At 59.5% G+C, this 24,938-nt stretch overlaps 2 protein-coding genes across 3 annotated transcripts; one reads left to right on the top strand and one right to left on the bottom strand.

The window, feature by feature from the left end:
- Positions 1 to 1,583: 1,583 nt before the first annotated feature.
- Positions 1,584 to 11,337, top strand: ARRDC2 (arrestin domain containing 2). Of its 2 annotated transcripts, none has more exons than XM_053999186.1 (8): positions 1,584 to 1,932; positions 8,049 to 8,115; positions 8,206 to 8,353; positions 8,694 to 8,796; positions 9,045 to 9,301; positions 9,426 to 9,585; positions 9,828 to 9,979; positions 10,065 to 11,337. In XM_053999186.1, exons 1-8 carry the CDS (start codon positions 1,677 to 1,679, stop codon positions 10,116 to 10,118), a joined length of 1,197 nt encoding a protein of 398 aa, XP_053855161.1. In that variant the 5' UTR covers positions 1,584 to 1,676; the 3' UTR covers positions 10,119 to 11,337. The 2 variants fall into 2 exon arrangements, with proteins under 2 accessions (XP_053855161.1, XP_053855160.1); XM_053999185.1 differs by lacking the exon at positions 1,584 to 1,932 and adding an exon at positions 6,794 to 7,234.
- Positions 11,338 to 20,560: 9,223 nt separating this feature from the next.
- IL12RB1 (interleukin 12 receptor subunit beta 1) lies at positions 20,561 to 24,660 on the bottom strand. Its single transcript, XM_053999172.1, has 14 exons — positions 24,442 to 24,660; positions 24,193 to 24,362; positions 23,959 to 24,110; positions 23,444 to 23,486; positions 23,204 to 23,314; positions 23,038 to 23,120; positions 22,735 to 22,960; positions 22,473 to 22,643; positions 22,292 to 22,393; positions 22,065 to 22,205; positions 21,829 to 21,972; positions 21,596 to 21,692; positions 21,433 to 21,514; positions 20,561 to 21,332 (listed from the first exon to the last, which is right to left on the bottom strand). The coding sequence occupies exons 1-14, from the start codon at positions 24,648 to 24,650 to the stop codon at positions 20,706 to 20,708; spliced, it is 2,358 nt and encodes a 785-aa protein (XP_053855147.1). The 5' UTR covers positions 24,651 to 24,660; the 3' UTR covers positions 20,561 to 20,705.
- Between the last annotated feature and the right edge of the window lie 278 nt (positions 24,661 to 24,938).

Genomic DNA, 24,938 nt, shown 5'->3' with positions numbered 1-24,938 from the left:
TGGAAGGGCCCTGTCCCCAGAGGAAGGTGATGTCCTCCCTCCTCCAGCGACCGCTGACGCACTCTGAGCTGCCTACACGGCGTGGGATCTCAGAGCCGTCCCCGTGCTCTGCTCTTGGCTGTGTGTTGTCACACAGGGAACATCTATTTCTCAGATTGAATGAGGACACAAGGAGGTGTTGTGGCAGCAAGAATAAACACTAGGAGATTAGCCCAAAGGCGTGGGTGACACATCCCTCAGCATGGCAGGACCCACGGAGAGCCTCTGGGCAAGCCCCAGGGTGGAACAGGCAGGTGGGGTAGGGGGAGGCACAGAGGAAGGGCAGGAGATCAAACAGAGCGAGAGGCACCATCAGGGCTGCATGGGGGATGGGATGTTCTGTTTATCTGGGATATTCTTATTATCTGTTTGGATTTTGGTGTCAAGGCCTGCAACCAAAGGTCAGTGAACAGTAGGACAGCGAGGCAGCTCTGCCCAGCTTGTGATGAGCGGGCTGTTTCCCTAGAGGTGAGCCCTGTGTTTTTGTTGAGTTGGTCACTCACATGGGCTTCCTGACTGCTGAGCTTGCACTAGCTCTGTTTGGGATCTAGGTGTGCTCCAGAGGGATCAGAGGGGGCTGGTCAGCCCCTTCCCTTGGGGGTTGAGCGAGCAGGGGGGCACAGCTGCCACTTCAGGAGCTTTTCATGCGCACGGCTTTGATTCCTCGGGACCCTTTGAGCACGGGGCTACTGAAATTTCACAACTGCTTCAGTCTGTGTGTGAGCAGTGCCTGGGCCCACCAGCCTCGTGCTTTCCTTTATGGATCTGACTCTTTATTTTTCAGGAATGAGACAATCTCTGCTCCACACGTGCTTCAAAGAAGCCGTGCACTCACATCTTCCAAGTGCACACAGGCTCTCCCATCAGTCCCTCATGCCAGCACGTTGTTAAACACCTCCAGTCAAACACCTCACTTGCAACATTTGGTGGAGTAACAGGGACTTGCATCTGCTCCAGGTCTGCCCCATTACTTTGATGTGACCCTGAGGTGGCATTGCCACCTGTGCTGCTGCAGGAACAGCCACGGGGACAAGTGCTGGAATCACCCTTGGAGGCACCAGCTGGCTGGGAGAGCTGTTGCTGGGAGTCCCTGTGATTATTCACATTCTTTTTCACGTGGGTTTTAGAGCAACCTCAGACATGGAAAGCAAAGGTGGTTTTTGGAGTGAGGGCCTCTGCTTTCTGAACTCCTCTCCCATTCCAGCAGTGCCCCAGGAATGCCTGAACCAGGAAGGCCAAACAGGCTTTCTTTGATTGCCTGCTGTGTGAGATCTGCCAGCACGGTTGGCGGTGTGTGACACCCCTCCCTGCCAGCACAGCCACCAGCACGTCCCGGTGTCACGTCGCCAGTGTCTGTGACTCAGAGATAAGATGAAGGCACATTTTTTTCTCAGTTCAAAACCACGTCCCTCGTCACCGCGGGACATCGTAGCCTCACGCACATCAGGCCAACGCTGAAGCATCGCTGCAAAACAGGGGCTCGGTCCAGCCCCCGGGAAGGCCTGCAGGGTGGGGCCAGCCAGGAACCGCGATAAATTCAGGAATTTTGGTGTAGCCTTTGCTCTTCCTCCTTTGCCTGGAAAGCTCCGGGCAGGCAGCGGCCTCCTGGAGCCGCGGGGTCAGCGCAGTGAGCAGCCATGCAGCCGCCGGGGCGGGTGCGCAGGCTGCAGGTGCGGCTGGACGACGGCCCGGCCCATGGCGGTGGGGAGCTGCTGCACGGGTGCGTGCGGCTGGAGCTGCGCGGGGCGCTGCGGGTGCGGGCGCTGGAGGTGTGCGCCCGGGGCCTGGCCACCGTGCACTGGCTGGAGAGCCACAGCATCGGCCTCAACATCGTCTACCGCGACCACACAGCCTGCCAGACCTTCCTGTACCGCCGCCGGCAGCTCATCTCCGGTAAGGCCGTGCCACGCGGTGGGTGGCTGCGCCAGGCTCGGGGTTGGGATCCCCTTGGGTGGGTCTGTGTGCCAGGCTGTGGGGTTGGAACCCTCCTGGATGGGTCTGTGTGCCAGGCTGTGGGGTTGGAACCCTCCTGGATGGGTCTGTGTGCCAGGCTGTGGGGTTGGAACCCTCCTGGATGGGTCTGTGTGCCAGGGCATGGGATTGGGACCCTCTTGGATGGGTCTGTGTGCCAGAGTATGGGACTAGAACCCTCTTAGATGGGTCTGTGTGCCAGGGTATGGGACTGGAACCCTCTTAGATGGGTCTGTGTGCCAGGGCATGGGACTGGAACCCTCTTGGATGGGTCTGTGTGCCAGTGTGTGGAGTTGGGACCCCCTTGGGTGTGCCTGTGTGCCAGGGTGTTGGGCTGGGACCCCTCAGGCTGCAGGTGTCCCCTCAGAGGAACCTCAGCCCTGTGGGTGTTGCTGACCCATGCAGGGCTGCTTGCCCCTTTTCTCACCTTGGCCCAGGGTTTCTCTCTCTGCTGCTGGTTTCCAGGAGGCTGCTGGTGAACCCAGGGCTTGGGAGCACCAGGGATTTGTGGCTTTTGTTGTGTTTGCACAGGGGAGAGCAAACATGAGTGTCTGCTTACAAGTGTGGAAAGAGCACTTAGTGCTTCAGCCAATGTTTGTTTTCAGGTCCCTGATGCTGGGACTGCGTGCCCAGCTGGCATGTTGCTTGGATCTGCTGCAAGAGGACAAGCCACTTGTATGCCACAAGCCACTCTTTGTGTGCTTGGGATGAAATGATCCAGAGCTGAGGGATATGGGATGTCTCAACTGTCCATCCACTCCTTAACTCTGGCTTTTCTTAGGAACATGCACGTCTTTTATCCTCCCCTCCAACAAGTGTCACAGCCATTCCTCTGTTGCTTTTCCTCCCCCTATCCCCCGTTTCTCATGGCCTGGTTGCCCTGCCCTGGAGATGGCTGTAGGACTTAAGCTGAGGGCATTTCAATGAGTCAGTGGCCAACTGCAACCCAGAGAGTGCTGCCAGCCCAATCTGGCAAATGTAGACGTTGCAGGAATTAACTGGAGGGATGGAAAGAGGACCTGAGTTGTCTTCCTGGAGGTGTTCCTGTCTCTGGACTGCACTGGGAAGGTAATTTTCTCTATTTCTGGACAACTGTGCCCTGCCATCTGCTCCAAACACCTGCACTGCCCTGGAGTTTCTGTCTTGGCAGCAGCTCTTCCATGCTGTGCCTAAGGATGTCCCCTTGGCAGCTGCACCTCTACAAAGTGTCCAAATTACAATTAAGCCCTTGCCCTGAAGTGAAGGTCCTGAGCACTTGGTCATGCAGTGCTTGGTCCATGTCCCGTTAGCTCTGAGGTGACAGGGTGAGTTTTATCCCCTGTTATCCCTGCAGGGAATGTCTGTAGGGAAGCCACAAGCTGCTGCCAGCACGTTTGGATTGTGCTGCTGGGATTGTGTGCTCCAGGAGCCCCTGGAGCCATCTGGGGAAGGGCACTTGGCCAAGGGCTGCAGGAATTGCAGGAGCTGCTCGGCCTCACGGGCACCCTGCACACCTCGGAGCTGATGGTTCCTGGCTGCACAGGGAGTGCTGAGCAGAGAGCAGAGCCTGACTGCACAGGGACTGCCTGGGGGGCAGAGAGCCTCACCAGAACTTGGATTTTATTGTCTCTGTCCATACACAGATTAATTTTCTGCCTTGTGAGAGGGACACGTGTGATCATGGGGATGTTTTATGGGAATGAACAGCAGAGAGGGGCTGTCCTGCAGCCAAAATAACTTCCTTTGGATCCTGCTGTCCCCTGTTCTGTCCCCAACAGCAGCGTGAGGGCCTTCCTGATGTCAGCTGGTGAGAAACGTGCCACCATCCGACAGTCAGTCCCTGTGACTGCTCCTTTCTTGTTGCTTCTCCACGAGATCAGCTGTGTCTGCGTGGTGTTTAAAAAATGCAGGTTTTGTCATGGTAACAAGGCAGTGCAGAGGAGGGAAGCCGGGCTCAGATAAGCGCCCTCCCTTCTGCTCTCCCCTCAGCTGAGTTTATCTGCAGTTTCCTGGCAGGGTGGTGAGTGCTGGCACTGGGGTGCTGCGCTGAGAGACAAGAAAAAAGCGTGCAAGAAGGATGTTCAGGCAGGGCCTTTGAACGTGTGTTGTGTAATCATCTGAGAGAGGGAGCGGGAGCAGAGGGAAAGACAGGGGGTTAATGGGCAAAGGCAGCAAGGAGAGCCCTGGGCCCTTCTGCGTGAGATGATGGGAGGATAGGAAACTTAAAGAATTGTTGTGCAGTGATCTTTTCTTTCCGAGGATCCTGCAGCACTTCCCAAAGGTGTAGTTCCTGCCCTGGGGAGAGGCAAACATCCAGAATCCATTTTATTTTCATGGAGACATCCAGGAGAGTTATGGCATCAGGGCTCTCCTTCCTTTGCGGGGTGGCCCTCAATCAGCACCTTAATCCTTGTCCATGCACAGCAGTCCCAAATCTGGCAGGGATGGGGCTGGTTCCTCAGCCTGGGAGCACGTGCTTGTCCCATCTCACCCCCACTCTGGGCTGCTGCTGTAGCTATTTACCTGCTGCATTCCCTTCTCTCTGGCGTTCCTCGTGTGACTCCGGGCTCGGTGGGGAGAAGCCACCAGGTCCAAGCAGCGGGTCAGGGAAGGTGCAGCCCCCCATGAGCCGGGCAGGGTGTCAGCTCCTGCTGGGAGCGGCTCCAGCCTGGCCAGACTCTAGATGGGGCTGAAGAGTTGGAGATGCTGCTCTGAGCGCTGTGCCCGGCCTGGCCGGGCTTGCCTTGGGCACCCAGGGCCGTTCCTGAAAGGAAAGCCCTTGGCTGTGCTCGCACAGCGCCTGCACCTGGGGATCGCAGGAGAGACCCTCTCTGGGTGTGGGGGTCCCGGAGGGGTCAGAGCGGGGCTGTCCTCCCTCCCCACGTGGCTGCAGCGAGGGACAGCCGAGGGCATCGCGTGCACTGCCTCGGGAGGGAGGTTTGGTGTGGTTTGGTTTGGTTTGGTTTGGTTTGGTTTGGTTTGGTTTGGTTTGGTTTGCAGGGATCCGCATCCCGTGGGCGAGGGCTGAGTCACGGCCCAGGGGTGTGTGCCGGGAGGAGGAGGAGCAGGATGCCAAGCAAAGAGAGGGGCCCAGCCAAGGCTCCAGCCCCTCTCAAGAGCCTCCCCACCTCTCATGTCACTGCAGGGACACCAGGCGCTTTCCCAGAGCTGGTGTCACCAGTTAACTCGTGCTGTGACGTGCCTTCCTTCCTCCTTTCCCTCTCCCTCTCAGCAGTTTTTGCTATGATTCATGTTTGCCCGTGGCAGCAAATGGCTGTGCACATAAAACAAACCACAGTCCCCTTCCCCTGGGGAGGGAGACAGACAATTCCAGTCCGGCCTTGGAAACAGCTAAAGCAGTGCCAGGCTTCAGCCCAGCTCATTTTTTAAGTGGCTGTGATCAACCGAGTTCAGCACAGCAGGTCCTGTCCGGCATGGCTGGGAGCAACTCAAAAATCCCCAAAACTTAGGCAGCCAAATGCTGAGTAACGTTTTTAATGCCTGTTCTGTCTTCTCCCCAGCCCGTGCCGGGGCTGCAGGGCTCTGGTGCTCCGCAAACATGACAGCCATCACCAAAGTGGAAGTTTCTAAAGCTGCATTAACCCTTTTGGGGAGCAGAGATTCCTTTCTCCTCCCTGTTACAACATCTCGGGGCGCTGCTGAGGGTGATGTCCACCTGGAATCACCAGTTCCCATTTTTTACACTCCCACCCTGGCTGAGCCACCAGCATGCTGCCGATGGAGCGAGTCCCTGGGATGCTCCTGCCCATGCAGGTGGAATTTGTCACTGGGTTTGGGACACCAATCCCAGCAGGATGTGGTGGAAAACTGGCGCTCGCCTGGTTAACAAGCCCGGGGAAGAGGATTGCTCACTCTGTTGCACAAGCTGAACCTCAGCCAGTTCTTGATTTCTTAGAACTGAGTGATGTCCCAGACCGCGTGTCAGGAGCCCAGATCCAGCTGTGGCCGGTTCCGAGCCCTGGGAATGGCTCTTGGGGAGGGAAGGATGTGGGTCAATGTGTGGTGTGGCCCTCTCCTTCCAGCCTGGGGGTACTGGAAGGAGAGAGGCTTCAGTGAGGAATCCCCCCTGGCCACAGCCCAGGGCTGTGACCCTGGGAATGGGGATTCTGTGCAAAGATGGGCTGGGATGTCAGGATTGGAGTTGCAGGGAGAGTTTGAGGGACAAGGATGGTGATTTTGGGGGGCAAAGATGGGGATTTTGGGGGGCAAGGACAGAAGCTGGTGAGGGAGCTTGAGGGGCAAGGATGGGAGCTGGAAAGGAGTTTTGGGGGACAAGGATGGAAGTGGAGGGGGAATTTAGAGGGCAAGGATGGAAATTAGAGGAGGGCTTGGGGGTCAAGGATGGGGATTTTGAGGAGCAAGGTTAGGAGCTGGAAAGGAGTTTGAGAGATAAGGATGGGAGCTGGAAGGGGATTTTGATGGTCAAGAATAGGAGCTGGAATGGAGTTTGAGGGGGGGCAAGGATGGAGTTGGAGGGGAAATTCTGGGGGGCAAGGATGGAGCTGGAAGGGAAATTTGTGGGGTAAGTACAGAAGCTAGAGAAGGGCTTGGGGGCCAAGAATGGGAGCTGCAGGGAGTCTTGGGGGGACACTGAACGACCCGGCAGCAGACAGGGAGTCTCCCTCTGAGCACTTGCAGTGCTCAGCCCCTGCCCAGCCCGCGATTCCGCGGCGATGTCTCGGTGCGGCACCGGGATAATTTGGGGAGACCGGCTGGGACCGGACACGGCACGGCACGGTCCAACCCCCGCGGGGAGCTCTCGCCAGCCGCGGTCCGTGCGGAGGGGCCGATCCGCACATGCTCCCTGCCTTGTTTTGCAGAGCCCGGCGGGGCCGGCCCGTCCCGCCCCGCCGGGGCCGCCCCCGGCCGCGCCGGGCGCTTAAAGCCGGGCTCAGCCGAGCCGAGCCGGGCTGAGCCGCATCGAGCCGGTCGTGGCTGAGCAGCGCCATGATTTTCGATCGCCTCAAACGCTTCTCGATCGTGCTGGAGGGCGCGGAGCGGGACGGCCCGGCCGCCTTCAGCCCCGGGCAGGCGGTGTCGGGCCGCGTGGTGCTGGAGCTGGCGGCGGCCGCGCGGCTCGGGGCGCTGCGGCTGCGGGCGATGGGCGCTGCCCGCGTCCACTGGACCGAGTCCCGCAGCGCCGGCTCCAGCACCGCCTACACGCAGAGCTACAGCGACCAGGTGGAGTTTCTGAGCCACCGCGACACGCTGATGGCACCGCCAGGTACGGCATCCCCTGCCCCAGGGGCGGCACCCCCCGGTCGGGTGGGGGCACCGGGCACCCCAAGGGCTGGAACAAAGGGGGTGTGGGGCAGCCTGGACTGGTGGGTGCTCCAAACACCCCAGCCGGCTGAAATCGGGGTGCCCGGGGCAGCCGCGGGTGCTGGGTGCATGGCACCCCAAAACTGCAGGGTCTGGGTGCCGGGGACAGCTTGGCTGCTGAGTGCATGACACGCCAACAAGCTGGAATTTGGGTGCCTGGGGTGCCTTGGGGTCTGAGCGCTCTGGGAATGGGCTGTGGAGGTCCCTGCAGACACTGCACGTTCTGGGTGCACCCCTGCTGTGCAGGGCACCTCGGCTGGGACAAAACTGCTCCTTTTCTCTGAGCTATTCACGGCAAGGAGGCAGCGTTGGGAAACTGGAGGTTCAGGAGCTTGTTTTGAGTGGCAGGGCTTGGCCTAAATGAACCCTTCAGCCCTGGGGTGCAAACTCTTGAGGGGCATGGGGGCTTGGCTGGCCACTCTCCCTCCAGTTTGGGCTCTCACTCCAAAGCCGTGGAGCAAGGTGGCTGCAGGATGAAGCAGAGCTCACCTGGGGAAGCTGCCCAGCTCTCCGAGGAGGTGCCCCTGGCCCGTGCCTGTCTGCAGACACATGGAATGCAGACAGTGCCCAGCTCTTGTGTCACAGCTGCTGGAGCTCAGCCCTGGCAGAAACTCTGCTGTGCCCTTGTGCTGCTCCTTGCTGGGTGCTGCACACCTCTGTGACCTGTCTGGGGAGGAAGTAGGGAGCTAATCCTCCTCAATCTGTTTTGCCCACAGACAACGGTGAGGCCACTGTCCTGCAGGCAGGAAGGCACGAGTTCCCCTTCACCTTCCAGCTCCCTGAGTAAGTTGGTATTTTTGGGGGGAGAGGACATCTTGAAAATGAGGTTTTTTGAGTAAAACCCTTCTAAAATTGTTTGTTGCTCGTGCCCAGGACCCTGGCCACCTCCTTTGAGGGGAAGCACGGCAGTGTGCGCTACTGGGTGAAGGCCAAGCTGCACAGACCCTGGTCAACAGTGAAGAAAGCAAAGAAGGAGTTCACTGTGATTGAACCCATCGACATAAACACCCCTGCACTGCTGGTGAGCTCCCCCTGCTCCACCCTGGGGCTCTGGCATCCAAAGCTTACCCGGGAAGCCCACGGGGAAGGTGTCTGCCTCCCCTTCAGCATTGCAATGCGGGCCTGGTTTCCAGAGGGAATATTTTCCCCCCTGTAACTTGTGCCCTCCAGCATTACCTGGGCTGGGCAGAGGTCAGCTGTGCCTCTTTGCTTTTGGAAACTTTAATGCATTGCAACAGCTTCTTGCATCAGATACCTGAGAAGTTGCTGATGCTCCCCGGCAGGTTCTTGGTGCCAGGGAGGTGATTGCTATGAGTTTCATCCTTAGTTACTGAATAGCCTAAATATTTCCCTTTCTCCAGGCTCCCCAGGCAGGTGCTAAGGAGAAACTTGCTCGTGCCTGGTACTGCAACCGTGGCCAAGTGTCTGTGACTGCCAAGATTGACCGAAAAGGCTACACCCCAGGTGAGACCAGGTGCTGGGGCCCTTGAACCTCAGCGAGCCCAGAGGAGGGGCTTTGGGTCACTGTGAGCTGGCAGAAAATCAGAGAGCTTTAGTGTGGGCAGCATCCTTGGGATGCTCCTCCTGGATGAACCCACGTGCCTGCCCTGTCAGACAGCGTGGCCAACCCTCGGTGGGCCTGTGCAGCAATTCCTTGAGGCAGGACTGGGCTTTCCTCCCCTCCTCCAACGTGTGTGTGTCTGTTTTGGCAGGTGAGGTCATCCCCATCTTTGCTGAGATCGACAACTGCACGAGCCGTGCCGTGGTGCCCAAGGCAGCCATCATCCAGACCCAGACCTTCATTGCCCGGGGCACCAAGAAGCAGAAGAAGTCGGTGGTGACCAGCATCACTGGGGACCCCATTCCGGCCGGGAAGAGGGAGGTGTGGCACGGACGGGCGCTGAAGATCCCGCCCGTGGGGCCGTCCATCCTCCAGTGCCGCATCATCCAGGTGGAATACTCCCTGAAGGTGAGGGAGCTCCCGAGGAGCTCTGCAGGAATCCCCTCCTGCCCAGCTCAGGGGAGATACCTGCCCCTCCAGACTGGGAAAACACCACCAAGCTGAGCTTCCCTGCTGCTCTCTGTCTCGGCAGGTTTGTGTGGATATTCCTGGGACGTCCAAGCTGCTCCTTGAACTGCCTCTTGTCATCGGGACCATCCCGCTGCACCCCTTTGGGAGCCGCACCTCCAGTGTCAGCAGCCAGTACAGTGTCAACCTGGACTGGCTCAGCACCATCCCAGAGCAGCTGGAGGGTGAGCATCTCCTTCTCCCTGGGATAAACCCCCTGGTCAGGAGAGTGAGACACAAAGTTCTCAACTGGGCCAGTTTTGCTTTTCTTTAACCTATTTTTTTGGCTGTGGTGCTGAATCTCCTGAGTTCCTTCTTCGGGGAACTGAGAGGGTTTGGGAAATCGTGGGTTTGAAGCCCTTTTACCTGTGTGTCCCCCGTTTATGGAGAGTGTTTGCTATCCCTGATGGTTCTCCTTTCTCTTCAGCCCCTCCTGAGTACTCAGCAGTCGTGTCCAGCCCAGAGGCTGAGCAGAGCCTGGCTCCTCCGTGCCGCAGCGAGCTCGGGGACATCCTGGAAGGTCCCTTCTTTGCCTACATCCAGGAATTCCGCTTCCGACCACCTCCGCTCTATTCAGAGGTGATTAATCCCTCTGGGCTGGGAGGCTGCTGGAGGCTGGCATGTGCCACTGCTGAGGTTTTTGACTGTGGCCTTGGCTCTGCAGGTGGATCCAAACCCCGCGTCAGACAGCATCCGCCCGCGCTGCATGACCTGCTGAGAGAAGCGCCTCGGCTGCGTGCGGCAGCGTGACGATCCCTGGGGATGGCAGCTTGCACCCTCACAGCATTGGGGTCTGGAAACGGGGACGTGAGACCCCGACCCCGCTCCCTCGGCCGCTCCTGTCGTGACTGTCCCACGGGCCCAGAGCCAGCGCGGTGCCGTGGCCCCGGCACGGGTAGGAGAACACGAGGGGCTGGCGGTGTGGAGCCAGGCAGGACACGCAGGGTTCAGAACTGCCCCGGGATTTTGGGGTTGGAACAGGGAATTTGAGCCAAGATTGCTCTCCGCTTGCCTGCAGTGCCACGCTCTGAAAACTTCTGTCAGCTCCTGGTGTGGAAAACAGGAGCTTGGAGGCGTTTCTCAGGATTGCTGGAGCATGTTTGTTTGGATGGTGCTCAGGGTTGGGCCCTGGGGCGATGCAGGTGCGGCCCTTTGCCTGTGGCTCACCAGGACTGCAGGTCCCCAAGGCAGTGAGAGGTCCTTTCCTTTCCTGGCTGGATGAAGTAGAGGGCTCAGCCACTGCTGACAATCTTTGCCACAAGCCTGTGGGTACCTGTGGGAGGAATGGCTTGAGCCACTTAAACTCTAAAGGCCTCCAAGGGCTGATACAAGGACTTGGGGGATGAATTTATGATCTGTGGCAGTGTTTTGGTGCCATTTACTAAGAACAGGAAAGCTGCTTCGTGAGTGTCAGCACCCAACCTGCACAGTGTGCTGGTGCCCCCTCCAAGATGGGGCTGAAACCAACCCTCAAACTGGTACCAGCACTGGGGGTTGGAGCTGTGGCTGGTGGTCAAGGAAGAGAGAGCCACAGATGCTGATGGGAGATGTGGAGTTGGGATGAATCCTTCAGGACTGGGAGTCCTTGAGGTGTCAGAAGCCCTGGTGGGGTGAGAACACAGCAGCAACCTGTGCTCACTGGGTGGGAACCAGTGTGGGAAGGGTGAGCTGGATGTTGTGGTCAGGAAGCCGGGGGCTGGCCCCGCTCACTGCAGGAGGACCTGAGCAGAGTTTGGGGGCTGAGGACCTTTGCATTCCCTCACTGAGACAATCCCTGACCGTGCACAACCAATGCCAGTGTGCCTTGGGCTCTGTGCTGGGGTTGCTCAGATGAGTCTTTTCTATCTGTGAACACTTTTGTAATGACCACTCTTTGTCTCTACACTTTTTGTACGACTTTTTGGTGGGGAATTTTTTGTCTGAAATAAATTCTTTAAACCAAACTGTTGCCTGGATAGTCTTCTGTTCCTCTTTCTGCTTCTCGTTTTCTGGAGCCATGCTGTGGCTGTTGGGGTTTGGGAGTGCTCCCTGCCCTCTCTTCACTGCCCTGCAGGCACCCAGCTCCAGCCTGTGCCCAGTCCTGCACTGGGATTAACTGGGTCACTCAGCCAGCACTGCTCCCCACAGGTTTGGTCCCTTCAGCCTCCACATCTGGGCAGTTTGGGCACTTTTCCCCTTACCTGGGATGCAGGGCTACAAGCAAACCTGTTGTATTTTTCCACGCTTGCTTCCTGTTTATGTCCAGGCTCTGGGAGGACAGACACATTCTCCTCCATCCTGGAAGCCTGGCAGGGACCCAGCAGGTCCAGCTGGGAGCTGGGACATTCCTGCATTGGCTCAGCCAGTCCCAAGGAGGGCTGGGATCAGCCCCATGTGCTGGCTGGGAGCTGCTGCCATGTGGGAAGAGCGGGGAGGCTCCTTCACCTGCTTCCTTGGGCTGGAATTTGGTTTTTTCACAGCATTTCTGTGCTCCACATGTCCGCTGAGCATGGCAAATCTTGGTGCATGCAAGGCAGGGTTTGAATCAGGGCTTTAGTTTCCTCTTCCATGGATTGTGCTGCTTAAAAGTACTGCCACTGGAATGTGATTTCCCCCCCCCCGTTTTTTTTTTTTTTTTTTTTTTTTTTTTTTTTTTTTTTTTTTTTTTTTTTTTTTTTTTTTGTTTGCTGAGCTCCTCAGTCCCGCAGCTGCATCAGAGCACGTGCTCCTGCCCTGGGCCAGAGGAGAGAACTTGTCCCTGTGTTTGCCTGTGAGAAGCTGGTGCTCCTGCAACCTTTATTCAAATCTGGTTTTTATTTGGCATCCCTGGTACTCTGATTAATTTTTCCTGGGGGAGGATTAACCAGCCTCACAGGGAATTTGTTTGCATCCCTGTTTGGGGGGATCATGTCTGGATCTGCCACTGGCAGCAGCGGTGACCAGTGTGCTGTGGCCTCTTGGGGGTTTTTTGGTGACATCAAAAGGGACACGAAGCACAGCGCTGCACCCCCCAGGTGAAGATGACCCCGAAGGCAGCCCTGTGACCAGGCTGATCCCAGCCAGCTCCAGCCCGCCACAAGGGAGCCATTCTGTGCCATCAGCCGGGCTGGCCGGGGGCTGCTGGTCAGCCCCGGATCATCTGCCCCGGCTGCACAAGGGGATGTTTATTCCCCGGGCCCCAGGGGGAGGCGAGCGCCCAGCCCCCCGTGTCTGTCCTGCTGTGCCTTTCTGTGAAACCTCGTCACAGTCACACGGTGACGGGGACAGGCCACGCCGGCCCGGGGAACCCAACGCCGGTGGGCAGCGCTCCCGGTGCCCGTGTGGCAGCGATCTCTCCAGCAGGGATTCTTGTACACGCCTCCAGGATTTTCTCGTACAGTCGGGCAGTAGCGCAGCGAGGTTGGGGGGCCGTGGCCAAGCCGGGGCTCCTGCCAGGAAAGAGCTGCACTCCTGAATCCTGAACTCTGGAGGGGCTAAAAATACCTCCTCTGGACATTTGGAGCCAGGGCACGGTGCAGACCCTTCCAGGCAGTGCTTTCACAACTGCTGGCAGCGCTGCCGGTGCTCCCTCCAACCTTCTGTTGTTTATCCGCCCCGGCTCCAAAGTCCTGATTGAACAGCCCGGGCCGATGCAGGTTTATTGGCACGGGGGGCTGGGGCTCCCTGGGGGGCTGCTGAGCCGGAACGGCCCCGTGCCCTGCGCCGCAGCACCGGGACCCGACCCCGGGCAGGAGGCGCGTGATGCAATTACAGTGCCGGCATTATTTATAGCTCTTGGCCCCGTGCGCTGGAAAATGCTGCCCAGACCATCCGTCAGAACCTGCTCCTTGAGAGGGGCACGGAAACCCACCCCCAGCCCCTGCTCTGCTCCCCTATCCTGTCGTTTTTGCCTTTCAGTCCCAAAATTGTGGGACCCCTTTGCCTCGGCTGCAGGGCTGCTGGGAACCCCCTCCCCAGTGCAGCTCACGGCTCTGCAGGGCGCTGGGACACCCCGGTCCTGCGGCCCCTTTTGCAGCATTTTGGGGGGCTCCCCCTTCCCCCAGCCCTGCCTGTCCCCGGAGGATGCTCGGTGCCATCACGGTGGCTCAGCCTGGTGACATCAAAGGGGACACGGTGGGGCTGGGGCTGTTGTCTGGTGGCCCGGGGGGTCAGTGGCGGGGGCCAGTGCGGGTGACACGCGAAGCCTGTGGCCGTCCCGGCGCTGGCAGGGACAGAATGTGCCGGGGCTGGCACAGCCCTGCGAGGGCCGGGATTAGCTGCGCCGCTGCTGCCTCCGGCCCGGGCGCCCGTCCAGCTCCCAAAACAAGCACCGCCTTCCCCCATCCCAGCTGGGCTGAGCCCTGCGGGGTGCAGCTCACCCCAGAACCTGCCGAGGGGCACCCACCGGGGGCTGATCTGCTTGCACGGTGATGATAAATCTAGATTTTGGTTGAAGCAGGGTGCCCCGCTCTGTCCCTGCACTGGGGTCGGGGTTCAGGCACTGCCCAAATTCAGCACCAGGGATGCTGGGCTCGCAGCACTCACACCCTGAAGAGCAGCAGTCGGTGCTGATGGAGGCTCAGGAGCACGGGGACCTGCCCAGCCCGGGTTACAGGGTCCCTGAGCGCCGCGGGGACTCGCACAGACCCCAGCAGCGCCAGGCCTTGCTTTGGGTTCTCTCCAGCCTCCGGCGCTGCGGAAGCACCAGGGCTGAGGACGGCACGGCTTGGCCCCGGCAGCATCTTTGGGGTCGGGGACTCTGAGGCTCCCCTTCATGCGGCAGAGCTCTGCCAGGGCTCCGGGAAGCAGCCGCGCACCCCGACATGCCGGGGCGGCATCGCGGCCGCCCTCCGCCCGCTGACTCAGCCGCCTGTTTGCCGGAGCTGCTCCCGCCCACGGAAACCGCAGGCAAAGTCCCCGCATCCCTGAGCCGGGGCTTTTCCCGCCGGCTTGACAGGAATCGCAGCTTTTCCCCAGCCTGGTGCGGGCAGAGAGCCCCTCCGGCTGCGGGGAAAACTGCGGAGAAACCGCAGGATTTTTTTATTCCAAAGCGGTTTTTTTAATGCCAAAAAATGGGGTCTGGAGCCGCCGGGTGGCCACCCGGGTGCCACCCAGGTGTCACTCATCCCGTCCCCTGTGACCATCATGCCAGCAATATGGTGACATCACCCCACAAACGCCGATGGTGGCCAGTGCTGCCTGTGTTGTTTTTGCAGCAAACTGCCACTTTTAATCACTATATCAAAACCAACCCCTTGTTTTTTTTGGGTCTGACCCCTCATTTGGGGTCCCTCGCTGTTGGCACTGCCTGGCCCCTTGCACAGTCACTCCTCGCTCTCTCCCTTCCTCGGGCAATGGAAAACTTCTGTGACTTTTTGACTTTCCTGCAGTTGTTTGGGAGCGAGGAAGGGGCCGGAGCCGCGCACAAACATGTCTATGTATAAACACTGGGGACAGCGCCAGGGATGGAGCCGCCGGCACCGGACCCTCCCCACGGAGCCGGGTGTCCCCAGTCCTGCCGGGACCCCAGTGTGGCGTTCCATGCTCAGTGACCCAGAGACGTGGCTCAGTGACTCAGTCCCCGTGGGGACGCAAATATTTTGGCTTTGTTAAAAAAAAAACAACAACACTTAAGGAAAAAAAAAAATCTCCCCTCCGGGGTCATCCAGCGGTGGCACGTGATGTGTTGGCACACAGACAGGGAGCCTGGGGACGGGGCACGGCTCCCACGCCACGCGAGGGTGGCACGGCCGTGCCCTGTGCCAGGGATGTGGCACCATGGACTTTGCTCCCAGCGTCGCTCCACACCCCGGCTGGGTTTGCTGTCACTCCCAGGCGCCGCTTCACAAATCCTAGAGAAATCCCCGGGCAGCCACGGCTGGGTTGCCGTGTCTAGGGGGATGTGGCACGGTGACACCCCACGCCCTGACCCCGCAGATAAAACCCTGTTCGTGTGGCGTGTGGCACCAGGGAGGAGCGAGTGGCACCACAGTCACTGCTCTGGGTGTCAGTGGGGACGCAGCTGTCCCCAGCTGAGAGGCCAGGAGTGCGGGGCTGTCACCCTCACTGCTCCGTGCCACCCCAGCAGTGATGGCACAGCCTTGTCAAACCCCACGCTTCTGATCCTTCCTCCCACGCCCCAACCTCAAACTCTTCAGAAACCGGGTTGTGCTCCTTTTTTCTTACCTATCACCCTGCAAGAAGCAGCAAATTTGTGCTGATTTCAACAACAACAACTAAAAACCTCAGACCACACTCGGTTAGGAGGGAGAAGGGCCCAGCGAGCTCGCAGGGATGCCCACACATCGCCAGCAGCCTGCAATGAGCCCCCTCTCCATTTCCCAACCTCATTAGCAAGCCTGAGGCCGGTTATCTTTAAATGCGAGGGGTTATGTGGAGCAGGGAGAGGGATTTTCCTGCTGAGCAGCTGTGTAAATGCCACCGCATCCCGGCGATGGAGGCAGCGATAGCCCGCGGGGTCCCGGCTGGTTGGAGGTGGCTGCGCCGGGCAGTGCCGGTGGCGAGGGCGGCTGCGGCGCTGCAGGACGGACCCGGAGGGGCTCGAGCCGGTTCCCTCCGCTTTCTCGGCGGTTTTGGCGTGTGAAAAAATGAGGGAGAGTCAATCTGTCTGCAAAGAGCTGGTAAACACCCTGGGAGCGGATCTGCGAGAAGGGGGGGTTGCTCTTGGTCCTGTGTTTATCTCTGCAAAGCTGGGCTGGTGGCTTGCTGGGATGAGACAGATGGGGGAGACTGCTGTAAAAAGGCGATTTTTTTGGGGGCTCTCTGGTTATCTAGTTGTCCTTAGCTCAACTCTGGCCGTCTGCTTGAGCAAAATATGTTTATGCTGCGAAACCTCCGGCCGGCTCCGCTGCCAAGGGGGCAGGGAGCGCGTGTGCCGATAAGGGCGCAGCGTCCTCCCCTTCCCGATCACCCGATACCCGGGGCAGCGCACGGAGGCGGCCGCCCGCCTCCCGACACCCTGAGTTTATGATTTCTTTTACTACTATTGTAAAGTTTCCGTTGAAATAAAAAAAAAAAAAAAAAACAACAAAAGGAAAAAAAAAATCCCCCGTAATTCAATAGCTGCTGCTTTGCAGCTGCCAAAGCCTGGAAAGCTCCGGCCGTGCCAGGGGCTGAGCTGCCCCTGGGGCTGCCGGCCCTGCGAGCAGCCATCCGAGAACATTGAAACTGCGGGAGAGAAAACGCTTCCTGCCATGGCCCGGGCGTTCCGGGCAGGGAGAAGATGATTTTTGATTTTTCAACCACTTCTCCCGGCTGGCATGCTGGGGCTCGCAGCATCCCGGCGGGGTTTTCAGTGATCTGAGCATCCAGTGCCGCCCCGAGGGCAGCTCCGAGCCCCTCTGGGTGCGGGGGGAAGATGAAATATTCACTTTCGCTGCTGCTTCAAGTCGTTTTCCGTGGCCGGGTTTGGAAATAGCCGCGGCCCGGGTGAGGCTGCTGCAGCTGACGTGAGCAGGAAAGAGCCGGGGCGGCCCCGGGGCCTGTTTGCGAAGTAGAAGCGAGTTGTTGTTGTTGTTGTGACACCGAATGGTTGCAAAACGCCGCCGCTGAAACACCCGTGACTTCCAAAACAAGCTAAGCCCAGCTGCGGCCGGCGGCTCTCTGTCCACATGTGTCTGTCTGTCCAGCTGTGGGCCCTGCAGCCCCTTCCCCGCTGGGATGCCTGTACCAGCAATGCTTGGGGTTGGGGTTTTTTTGGTGTTTTTTTTTTTTTTTGGGGGGGGGAACAAGAATCTCAGAAGCTTTTTTTAGGGCGGAAAAGCCCCAGTTCCTCAGCAGCAGAGGTTTCCTACCGCAGGGAACTGCTGGGTATCCTGCTCAGGGGGCTTTGCAGTGCTTGGGGAGTGGATGAGATGAGCTGTCTGCAGCCCTTGAATTCTGTTCAAAATAAAATAATTAAAAAAAAAAACAAAAACAAACAAAAAAAACCCCTAGGGATCAGTTTGTTTGCTTAGGGATTAAGTCACCTAATCTGCCTGGCAGCGGGTGGCATTGTGGAGGTGGTGGCAGCGATGGCTTTTTGCCCGGCAGATAATCCTGCTCCCGGCCACGGCTGGTGGTCAGGCTGGGCTCAAACTTCTCACTGGCATCACCTCTTCTCCAGGATGGGGTTTAGGGAGCAGGAAATGGTGCTGGGTGCAGGGAAAGGGTTGGGAGAGGGATGGATGAATGAGGGAGAGGGTTGCAGGGTTGTGACCTTCTCCTCTGCCCCTGTTAAAGCCAGGCTGTGGCTCCACAGGGCTGTTTCCCCGAGGCTGGAAAACAGGTTAGACTTCTCAGCCTGGGAGCAAAGCATCTTAATCTGGTGTTAAAATATCAGTCTGGGCCTGCAGAGATGGACCTCTCCTCCTGCAGGGGCTCACACACCCCAAGGGCTGATGTTGATGGGGCTGTAGCAAACCCCTCTGGCTATTTTGTGTTCTGAGATCACATCCCCCAAAATCAAGAGGAAATGGCTTCAAGTGGCACCAGGGGAGGTTTAGGTTGGATATTAGGAAAAATTTCTTCCTGGAAATGGCTGTCAAGCACTGGCACAGGCTGCCCTGGGCAGTGGTGGAGTCACCAGCCCTGGAGGGATTTAAAAGCTGTGTGGCTGTGGCACCTGGGGACGTGGGTTAGTGGTGGGCTGGGCAGTGCTGGATCAGTAGTTGGACTCGATGATCTTAGAGGGCTTTTCCAGCCTTAATGATCCTGTGATTCTATAAAATCTGGGAGCCAAGAGCAAATCCCCAGGCTGCCACCACCTCCCTGCAGCTCCTTCTGGCTGCCCCACCTGCTTCCTTGGGATGCAGTGCTGAGTTTTCCACTCCACAGGTGCAAGTGGAGCCAGGTCAATCCGTGTGCACACGTCCCCAGTGCCATTTGCTTCTGGGGACACAGCACAGGGACCCTGTGGGAATAGGGAGAAAAGGGGTTTTTCTCTTTTAGGGCAGCTTGTGCCAGCAAATGACATTGTCACCAGTGGTGTGTGGGCAGTGCTGGCACTGCTGGGTGTGAACAGGGCACCCCATGGAGTGACTTTGGGGTTGATGCATCCTAATGGCACTGGGCTGACCTTTGTCATCCCTGCTGGGATGGATTTTGGCTCTAGTCCCAGAGTTGTCCTGGAAGGAGTCCCCCTTTGGTGTAATGAATCCCCTGCTGGGTGTAATGAGTTGTCCTCTGGCTGTGGGTGGCAGAGGCTCTTGCCAGGCCTAACCAATGCCCTGTGGCACGTCTGGGTGCTGTGCTGGGATAGAGGAGCAGGCAAAGTCACATCCTGGCTGCAAAAGCTGGCCTTGGGTCACCAAGCTCGGGGTGATGCCTGGGGACTCATTTGGAAACCAGTCCTGTGAAATTTAAACTAGTTAGCAAGTCCTGAGCTGCTCTCTAGCACTAATTGGCAAGCCTGGCTTGATTAGTTTTTCCCTGGCACGTCCATGGCTCCACATGGCACCGTGTTCCTGGCGGAGCACTGGTCAGCTTGGGACACTTGTGGGGGAAAATGCACGGGGCCACTGGTGGGGACAGGGCCACTGGTGGGGACAGGGCCATCCCTGAGGTGTCAGAGGGGATGTGAGTGGCACCATGGGTGGGATGGATCCCTGGGGAGTGACCCCATGAGGGGGGTCTCGTGTCCCCTCCCTGCCCAGGGTGTTTTCAATGCAGCAGCCAGGCCTGGCTGTCCTGCTGTGAACTCGTTCCATGGGCTGGAATGATTAATGTGCATCGTTCTGGCCCCGAGCCTGGCCGTGTGTTTACTGCTGCCACCCAGCCTTGCTGAGCTTCCAGTGACCCTCAGTGCTTTTCCTCTTTGCTCTGACCCCCAAAACCGGCTGTAAACAGGGGCTGGGGCTGAAACCTGAGCGTGCCTCTGTGCCCGTAACCAGATACTTCCTCCACATGAGCCTGGTGCACTCTGAAGAGAGCCTGGCATCGCCCAAATCCCAACAAAATCCCTAAATCTGATTTCTGCGCTGGGCTTCTGCGTGGCAGGATGCCAGATCTTCCCCCTCCAGCCGATCCCCAGGGTTTTGGGGGGTTGGAGAGGCACAGGGGCCTGACACAGACTCCTGGCACACGCAGGGAGGGAGCGATGGATTTGCTCTGCCAAGAGGTTGGGAACCGCCGTGGGGACGTGGGGCTGGTGCCACCTCGTGGCTCCACCAGCAGCTGAGCCGGGCTGGACGCGCCGGCCGGACGGCGCTGGTGGCACGGCGATGGTGGCACGGTGATGGTGGCACGGCGATGGTGGCACGGTGCTGGTGGCACGGCGCTGGTGGCACGGCGATGGTGGCACGGCGATGGTGGCACGGTGCTGGTGGCACGGCGCTGGTGGCACGGCGATGGTGGCACGGCGATGGGGGTCTCGCATGTGCCCATCTGGATGAGACCCCCAGGCACGGGAGAGGCAGCACTGCAGCCGCCTCATCTCTGGGGCGCTGGGAATGGCCATAAACCCCCCTGGGGCGCTGGGAATGGCCATAAACCCCCCTGGGGCGCTGGGAATGGCCATAAACCCCCCTGGGGCGCTGGGAATGGCCATAAACCCAACTCCCGCCGTCCCTGGCCGAGGTCTGGCTGAAGGAGCCGCCCCGCCGCGCTCTCTCCGCTCGGCATCGCCGCGGTTTCCGCCCGCGGGTGCCGCTGCTGCGAGTGCAATTTGAGTGAAATACTTTGCAAAACACGAGTGGAGCCAAGAGCAGCAGAGAGGAGGCCGAGTGTCAATGGCTTAGACACCGCGGCTGTGCACCTGGATTTCCCCGTGTTACTAAACCCACGTAGCATTTAGGGTTTTAAGATATTTTTTTTTTTTGCCCTCTCAGCAAGTAAACACCGCCGCGCCAGGCACAGAAAACCACAGATCGCTTTTTATCTCCAGTTCTGTCCCAGATAAGGCTCGAGGCGGCGGCGTGGCCCCACGGGAGGGGGCTGGGGGGGCCCCTGGATCACCCCCGTCCCGGCTGCCTGACTGTGTCCTCCCCAGCCCCGTGGATTGAACCCCGGCTCAAATCCTTGCTGTAATCTGCTCGGGTCAGGCGAGGAAAAACCATCTCAGCCCTGCTGCTTTGTGCAGTTATTTTAATTTTTTAATGTTTGTGTTTATTTTTTTTCTGGCTTTTTTTTTTTTTTTTTTTTTTTTTTTTTTTTTTTTTTTAGGTAGCTGGTGTTTAGTGCTGGGGCTTTTTGCTTCCCCACCAGGATACTGGTTCCAGAGGTAGCAGCTGGCTGGGATGAAGTTCTGCCTCTCCTCCCAGTCCAGGCATGGAAATACCCTCTGTCCTGGCCAGACTCTGCAGCCGCCTTCGCTCGGGTTTTATCACCGGTGAAAGGTTGAGACTGGAAACTACGTAGCCAAAACCTGTCCCGGTGCAATGCTACACCCAGAGGCATCGCCTTCCGTGCCCTGGAAACCAGAAACCGCCCTGAAAGTGGCGGTGCCACCCAGGGACTGGGCACTCAGCGTCCCACACAGACCCTCCGCATTCCAGGGGACACCCCCGTGTCCATCCCCGCCGCTCCAGCCTGCTGATGGCTGCGGCACCGGCTTCTCCGGCGAGGGATCCCATCCTTCCTCCGCCCTGATGATGATGGGTTTGTCGGAGATGAGCAGGGCAATGGGGATCAGCGGCTGATGCAGTCCCTGCCTTCCTTCCTCCTCCGCCTCCTCCTCCTCCTCCTCTCCGGGTGGGTGTCCGGTGCAGCCGGTGCTGCCAGAGGGTGGGGATCCCACCGGGCTCAGCATCTCCTGCCTGCGGTAGGCGAAGGGCAGCTCCTCCCCGCAGCCCGCCGGGGACATCACCACTGCCGCCGGCTTTTCCAGCGCGGGGCCGGGCTGCGACACGTCGGGGTGTGGCCCCGCAGCCTGGGTGCCCGTGTCAGTCGTCTCCTCGCTGGGATTCGGCTCCGTCAGCAGCAGCTCGGCTGGGCTGAACCTCTCCGAGGGCTCCAGGAGGCCTGGCCGGGGCTGGCCCTAAGGGTTGGGTGGGTTTGGGGTGGAACATGCCGTGCCAGCGCTGTGCATGGGCGTTTGGGGCTGTGGGATCTGCCCCCTCCTGCACCTTACACCTCACCTGGCTCATCTCGCCGGCCGAGAACTGGATGGCTTTGGTGCCCACGGGCTTGGGAAGGGGTGGGAAGAGGAGGCGGCGAGCCCTGGGGAGGGAGCGGTTGGTGAGGGGGTGAGGAAGGGTGGGGGTGGCCTGAGCGGCTTTGGGGACAAGGGAGCTCTGTCACCTCCTTTTGCTCAGGTGGTAGATGGCAGCTGCAGCGGGGAGACCAAGCGAGATGCCCAGGTACTTCAGGTTGCCTCTCCACGGCGCTCCCTGGGGACCTGAGGGTAGGCATGGCTGGGTGGTGGCATTCCTGCCCCCATCAGGGACACAGGAGACGTTTTGAGGTGAGGGTGAGCACACGGTGGAGAGAGCACCCCATGGGGAGTGGGGAGGGCACGGGGTCTCAGCCATTACCCAGCGCCTTGGTCTGGAAGGGCCACCAAGCACTACAGGTCCTCTCGCTGTCCTCTGTCACCTCCCAAACACCCACCCTGTAGCCTGTGCCAGGCTGGAGGTTTTGGAGGGTGTAGTTTGATGCCGTGGCATCCACTTCACTGTCTGGGCAAACAAAACCGAATGTGGGGCAGTCTGGCACCCGCCTGCTGGCATCACCCTCCTCCTGTCCCAGGGGATCGCGGGGTCCCACTCACAGGTCACGTTGTCCCCCTCGGCCACGTGGCAGATGAGGTACTTGGCCAGCGCGCCGGGGCAGGCGGCACGTGGGGACGGCTCCCACCGGAGGACAACCGCGGCATCCCCGGTGCTGATGGTGAAGGGCACGTCCAGCGAATCTGCGCGCAAAAAACCGGGGGGTTATTGCAGGAGCGCCCCTTCTGGAGCGAAGCCGGGCGCGGATGCTCCGTGCTCGCACACGCACCGTTGCTGGCGTAGCGGTGCCACAGGGCGAAGGTGGCCCAGCCCCGCTCCGCGTCCCAGCCGTGCACGGCGAGGCGGTGACAGCCCGGCGCTCCCAGCTCTCCTGGGGAGGAACCGGGGGTGCTGGTTAGACCCTCTGACCCCGGCTGGGGGGACAGCGGGGTTTTGGGGTGCTCCCTTGCCTCTCTGCACGTGGATGCTGTTGGCAGGGAATTCCTGCTGGATGCAGACTCCCTGTTTCGGAGGCTCTGGCAGAGTCTGCTGCTCGAAGCAGAAGGCATCGCCGGGCACCGGCGCTTCCCACTGCGCAGTCACGGTGCTGCCGGCCACGCTGATCTCCTTGAAGCTGAGATCTGGGATGAAAGGGGGGATAGTCGGGGTAGCTGGAAAAAATAACGCCCTGAGGGCTGCCAGGGAGGTCAGCATTTCTAGAGGGGCGGGTACCTGCGCGCTGCTCTGCCGGCACACGGAGCTGCTGGGCTGGCCCCGGCCCCGCGGCATTGACGGCGGTCAGCAGGATTTCGTATTCAGCCCCGGAGAGGGTGAGGTTGTGCTCTGTCACCTCCCCGCCCAGCACCACCGTGTCCTCCTCATCTGACTCTGCACAGCCACACGCCAACATGTTGACGTCCAGCTTGTAGGTGACATCCCTTTGCTCCTTGAGGACTGGCTGGGGAGGAAAAGGGGGTGACTCAGGGGATGAAGTGGTGGGGGACACCCAGGAAGGACCCAGAGATGCCACTGTACCTGCCAGCTCAGCCTCAGCACCCGCTGCCCGTCTCTCCCCAGTTTGCCCAGCTGATGGTTCAGCACCGGCCTCCTCAGGATTTCTGCAGGAGGAACAGGCCTGACTGAGCCGTCAACAATTTTGGGAGCTGTTGGGATCTCACCAGGCTCCTCTCCTCTTCCTCACCCTCGGGAACAGAGATGTTGCTGCTCCAGTCGCTCCAGTAGCTGCTCCAGTGGGGAGGCTTGTGCCGGAGCTGGACCACGAAGGTGCCATTGACCCCCAGGGCACAGGTCACTAGAGAGGGGTGGCAGGGTCAGCTGGGGGTGACCCCTCCTCTCCCCAACTTTTGGCCATCACAGGCTGCTGGCTGGCAAGCACCCCCAGGAGATGCTTGTCCCCCAGAACCCCACAGGATAAACCAACCTGAGTCTTCTTCAGCTGTCACCATCACTGTCTCACATGTCACCTGCAGAGAGAACCGGGCATGGAGGCACCCACCCAGTAAAACCAGTATTTTACTGGGATATCAGTGCTGCCCTGTGATCCCCAAACACCCCAAACACCCCAGCCAAACAGTGCAGGGGACATGGTGGCCAGGGATCCCCTCAATCCTGGGACCCTCCTGGCAGCAGCTGAGAGGGATGGGGGGTCCCCAGCTGTGACAGCTTCACCAGGGACAAGCATCTGGATTTGATCCACTGTCGTCATTGCTACAATCTGGGGTTTTGTCTGTGTAATCCCTGAGAATCCTGTTATGGGCAGCAGCAGGATCCCATGGCCTGGACAAGGCAGAGCTGATAACCCAGGGAAACAGATGGGACACAGCTGGGTTTGGGGGGGGGACAGTGACATCACAGAGCCCCCACCCTCCCTGGGCTGCCGTGATGCTCCTGACTGTCCTGTCAGTCACTGCCATCTCCAGCAAACAGCATTTTTACCTGTGTCCAGCTGCTGGCTCCCACCCTCCAGAAGCGAGCCTCATGCTGTGGTGGCTGCTCCAGGCCGTGGCACTGTGGCCGTGGCACCCGCACCCTCAGCTGCCCTCCGGTCTTGGAGAAGGGCATCCCAGTAGGAGGTGGATCCAGTTTGACTGGGAAGATGAGGGGGTTTTGGGTGGTCTGGCAGTTTTTAGTGCCGCTGCTGGCTGCCAGCCTGGTCCCCGGGGCACTCACCAGCCTCGTTGAGGTGAAGGGTGTGGTTGGGGGTCCTGCGGACCTGGTCCCCCCAGCGTGCCTCCACCCAGGCCGTGGTGTTATCAAAGATGTACACTTGGCGATGCGAGGGGCTGTAGTTGGTCACCGTGCCCGCCTCAAACCAGCGGCACAGCCTGCGCTTCTCAAAGCTGGGGAGGGAGCGGGCACAGGGTGGCATCCGGGACGAATCCCATGGGCTTCCCCTCCCCGCCGCGCTGCCCAACTCACCAGAAGTTCAGGGTGTAGGAGGTGTTGCCGGCGGGGCCGAGGGGCGGCCAGGAGCACTGGAAAGGCTTGTGGGTGTTGCATTTCTTCCAGCAGGAGACGTCGTGGGCTGCCAGGGTGCCTGGGGACAGGGCAGTGGCTGAAGGCTCCTGCATCCCAACTCCATCCCGTGCATGGGGGGAGCAGTGGTGTGGCTGTTGCCTCCTTGCCATGTTGCTCAAATGGGGAATCAGAGCAGCGGCACCAGCGATTCTCACCCTAAGCCCCCCGTGTTCCCCCTCCCCGGTGATGCGGCGCTGGCCGGTGCCACTCGCCCCGGCTCCTGCCCGCTGCCCGCGGGGATTCACCATCTTTACTCCGTCCCTGTGGTTTTGGGTGAGTATCTCCATCTCTCTCCGGGAGCTCCCCAGGTCTTATCGCCCCCGAATCATTCATTGAAAGCCTTCTGAAGTTATCTCTCATCTCCCAGCACCGCAGGAGCACTTACCGCCCTGCGCCAG

Source organism: Vidua macroura, chromosome 26 (assembly GCF_024509145.1).
Source record: "Vidua macroura isolate BioBank_ID:100142 chromosome 26, ASM2450914v1, whole genome shotgun sequence".
NCBI classification, from domain to species: Eukaryota; Metazoa; Chordata; class Aves; order Passeriformes; family Viduidae; genus Vidua; species Vidua macroura.
Note: the sequence above shows the minus strand (reverse complement) of the source record. Positions and strands in the feature narration are given on the sequence as shown.

Coding starts and splice junctions, on each gene's coding strand:
- ARRDC2 (XM_053999185.1), top strand. CDS start 6,958: ATGATTTTCGATCGCCTCAAACGCTTCTCGATCGTGCTGGAGGGCGCG. Junction 8,797..9,044: donor CCGAAAAGGCTACACCCCAG/GTGAGACCAGGT, acceptor CTGTTTTGGCAG/GTGAGGTCATCCCCATCTTT. Junction 9,586..9,827: donor CATCCCAGAGCAGCTGGAGG/GTGAGCATCTCC, acceptor CTTTCTCTTCAG/CCCCTCCTGAGTACTCAGCA.
- IL12RB1 (XM_053999172.1), bottom strand. CDS start 24,650: ATGGCAAGGAGGCAACAGCCACACCACTGCTCCCCCCATGCACGGGAT. Junction 23,487..23,958: donor GAGCCAGCAGCTGGACACAG/GTAAAAATGCTG, acceptor TTCTCTCTGCAG/GTGACATGTGAGACAGTGAT. Junction 22,961..23,037: donor TGCTGAGGCTGAGCTGGCAG/GTACAGTGGCAT, acceptor TTTCCTCCCCAG/CCAGTCCTCAAGGAGCAAAG.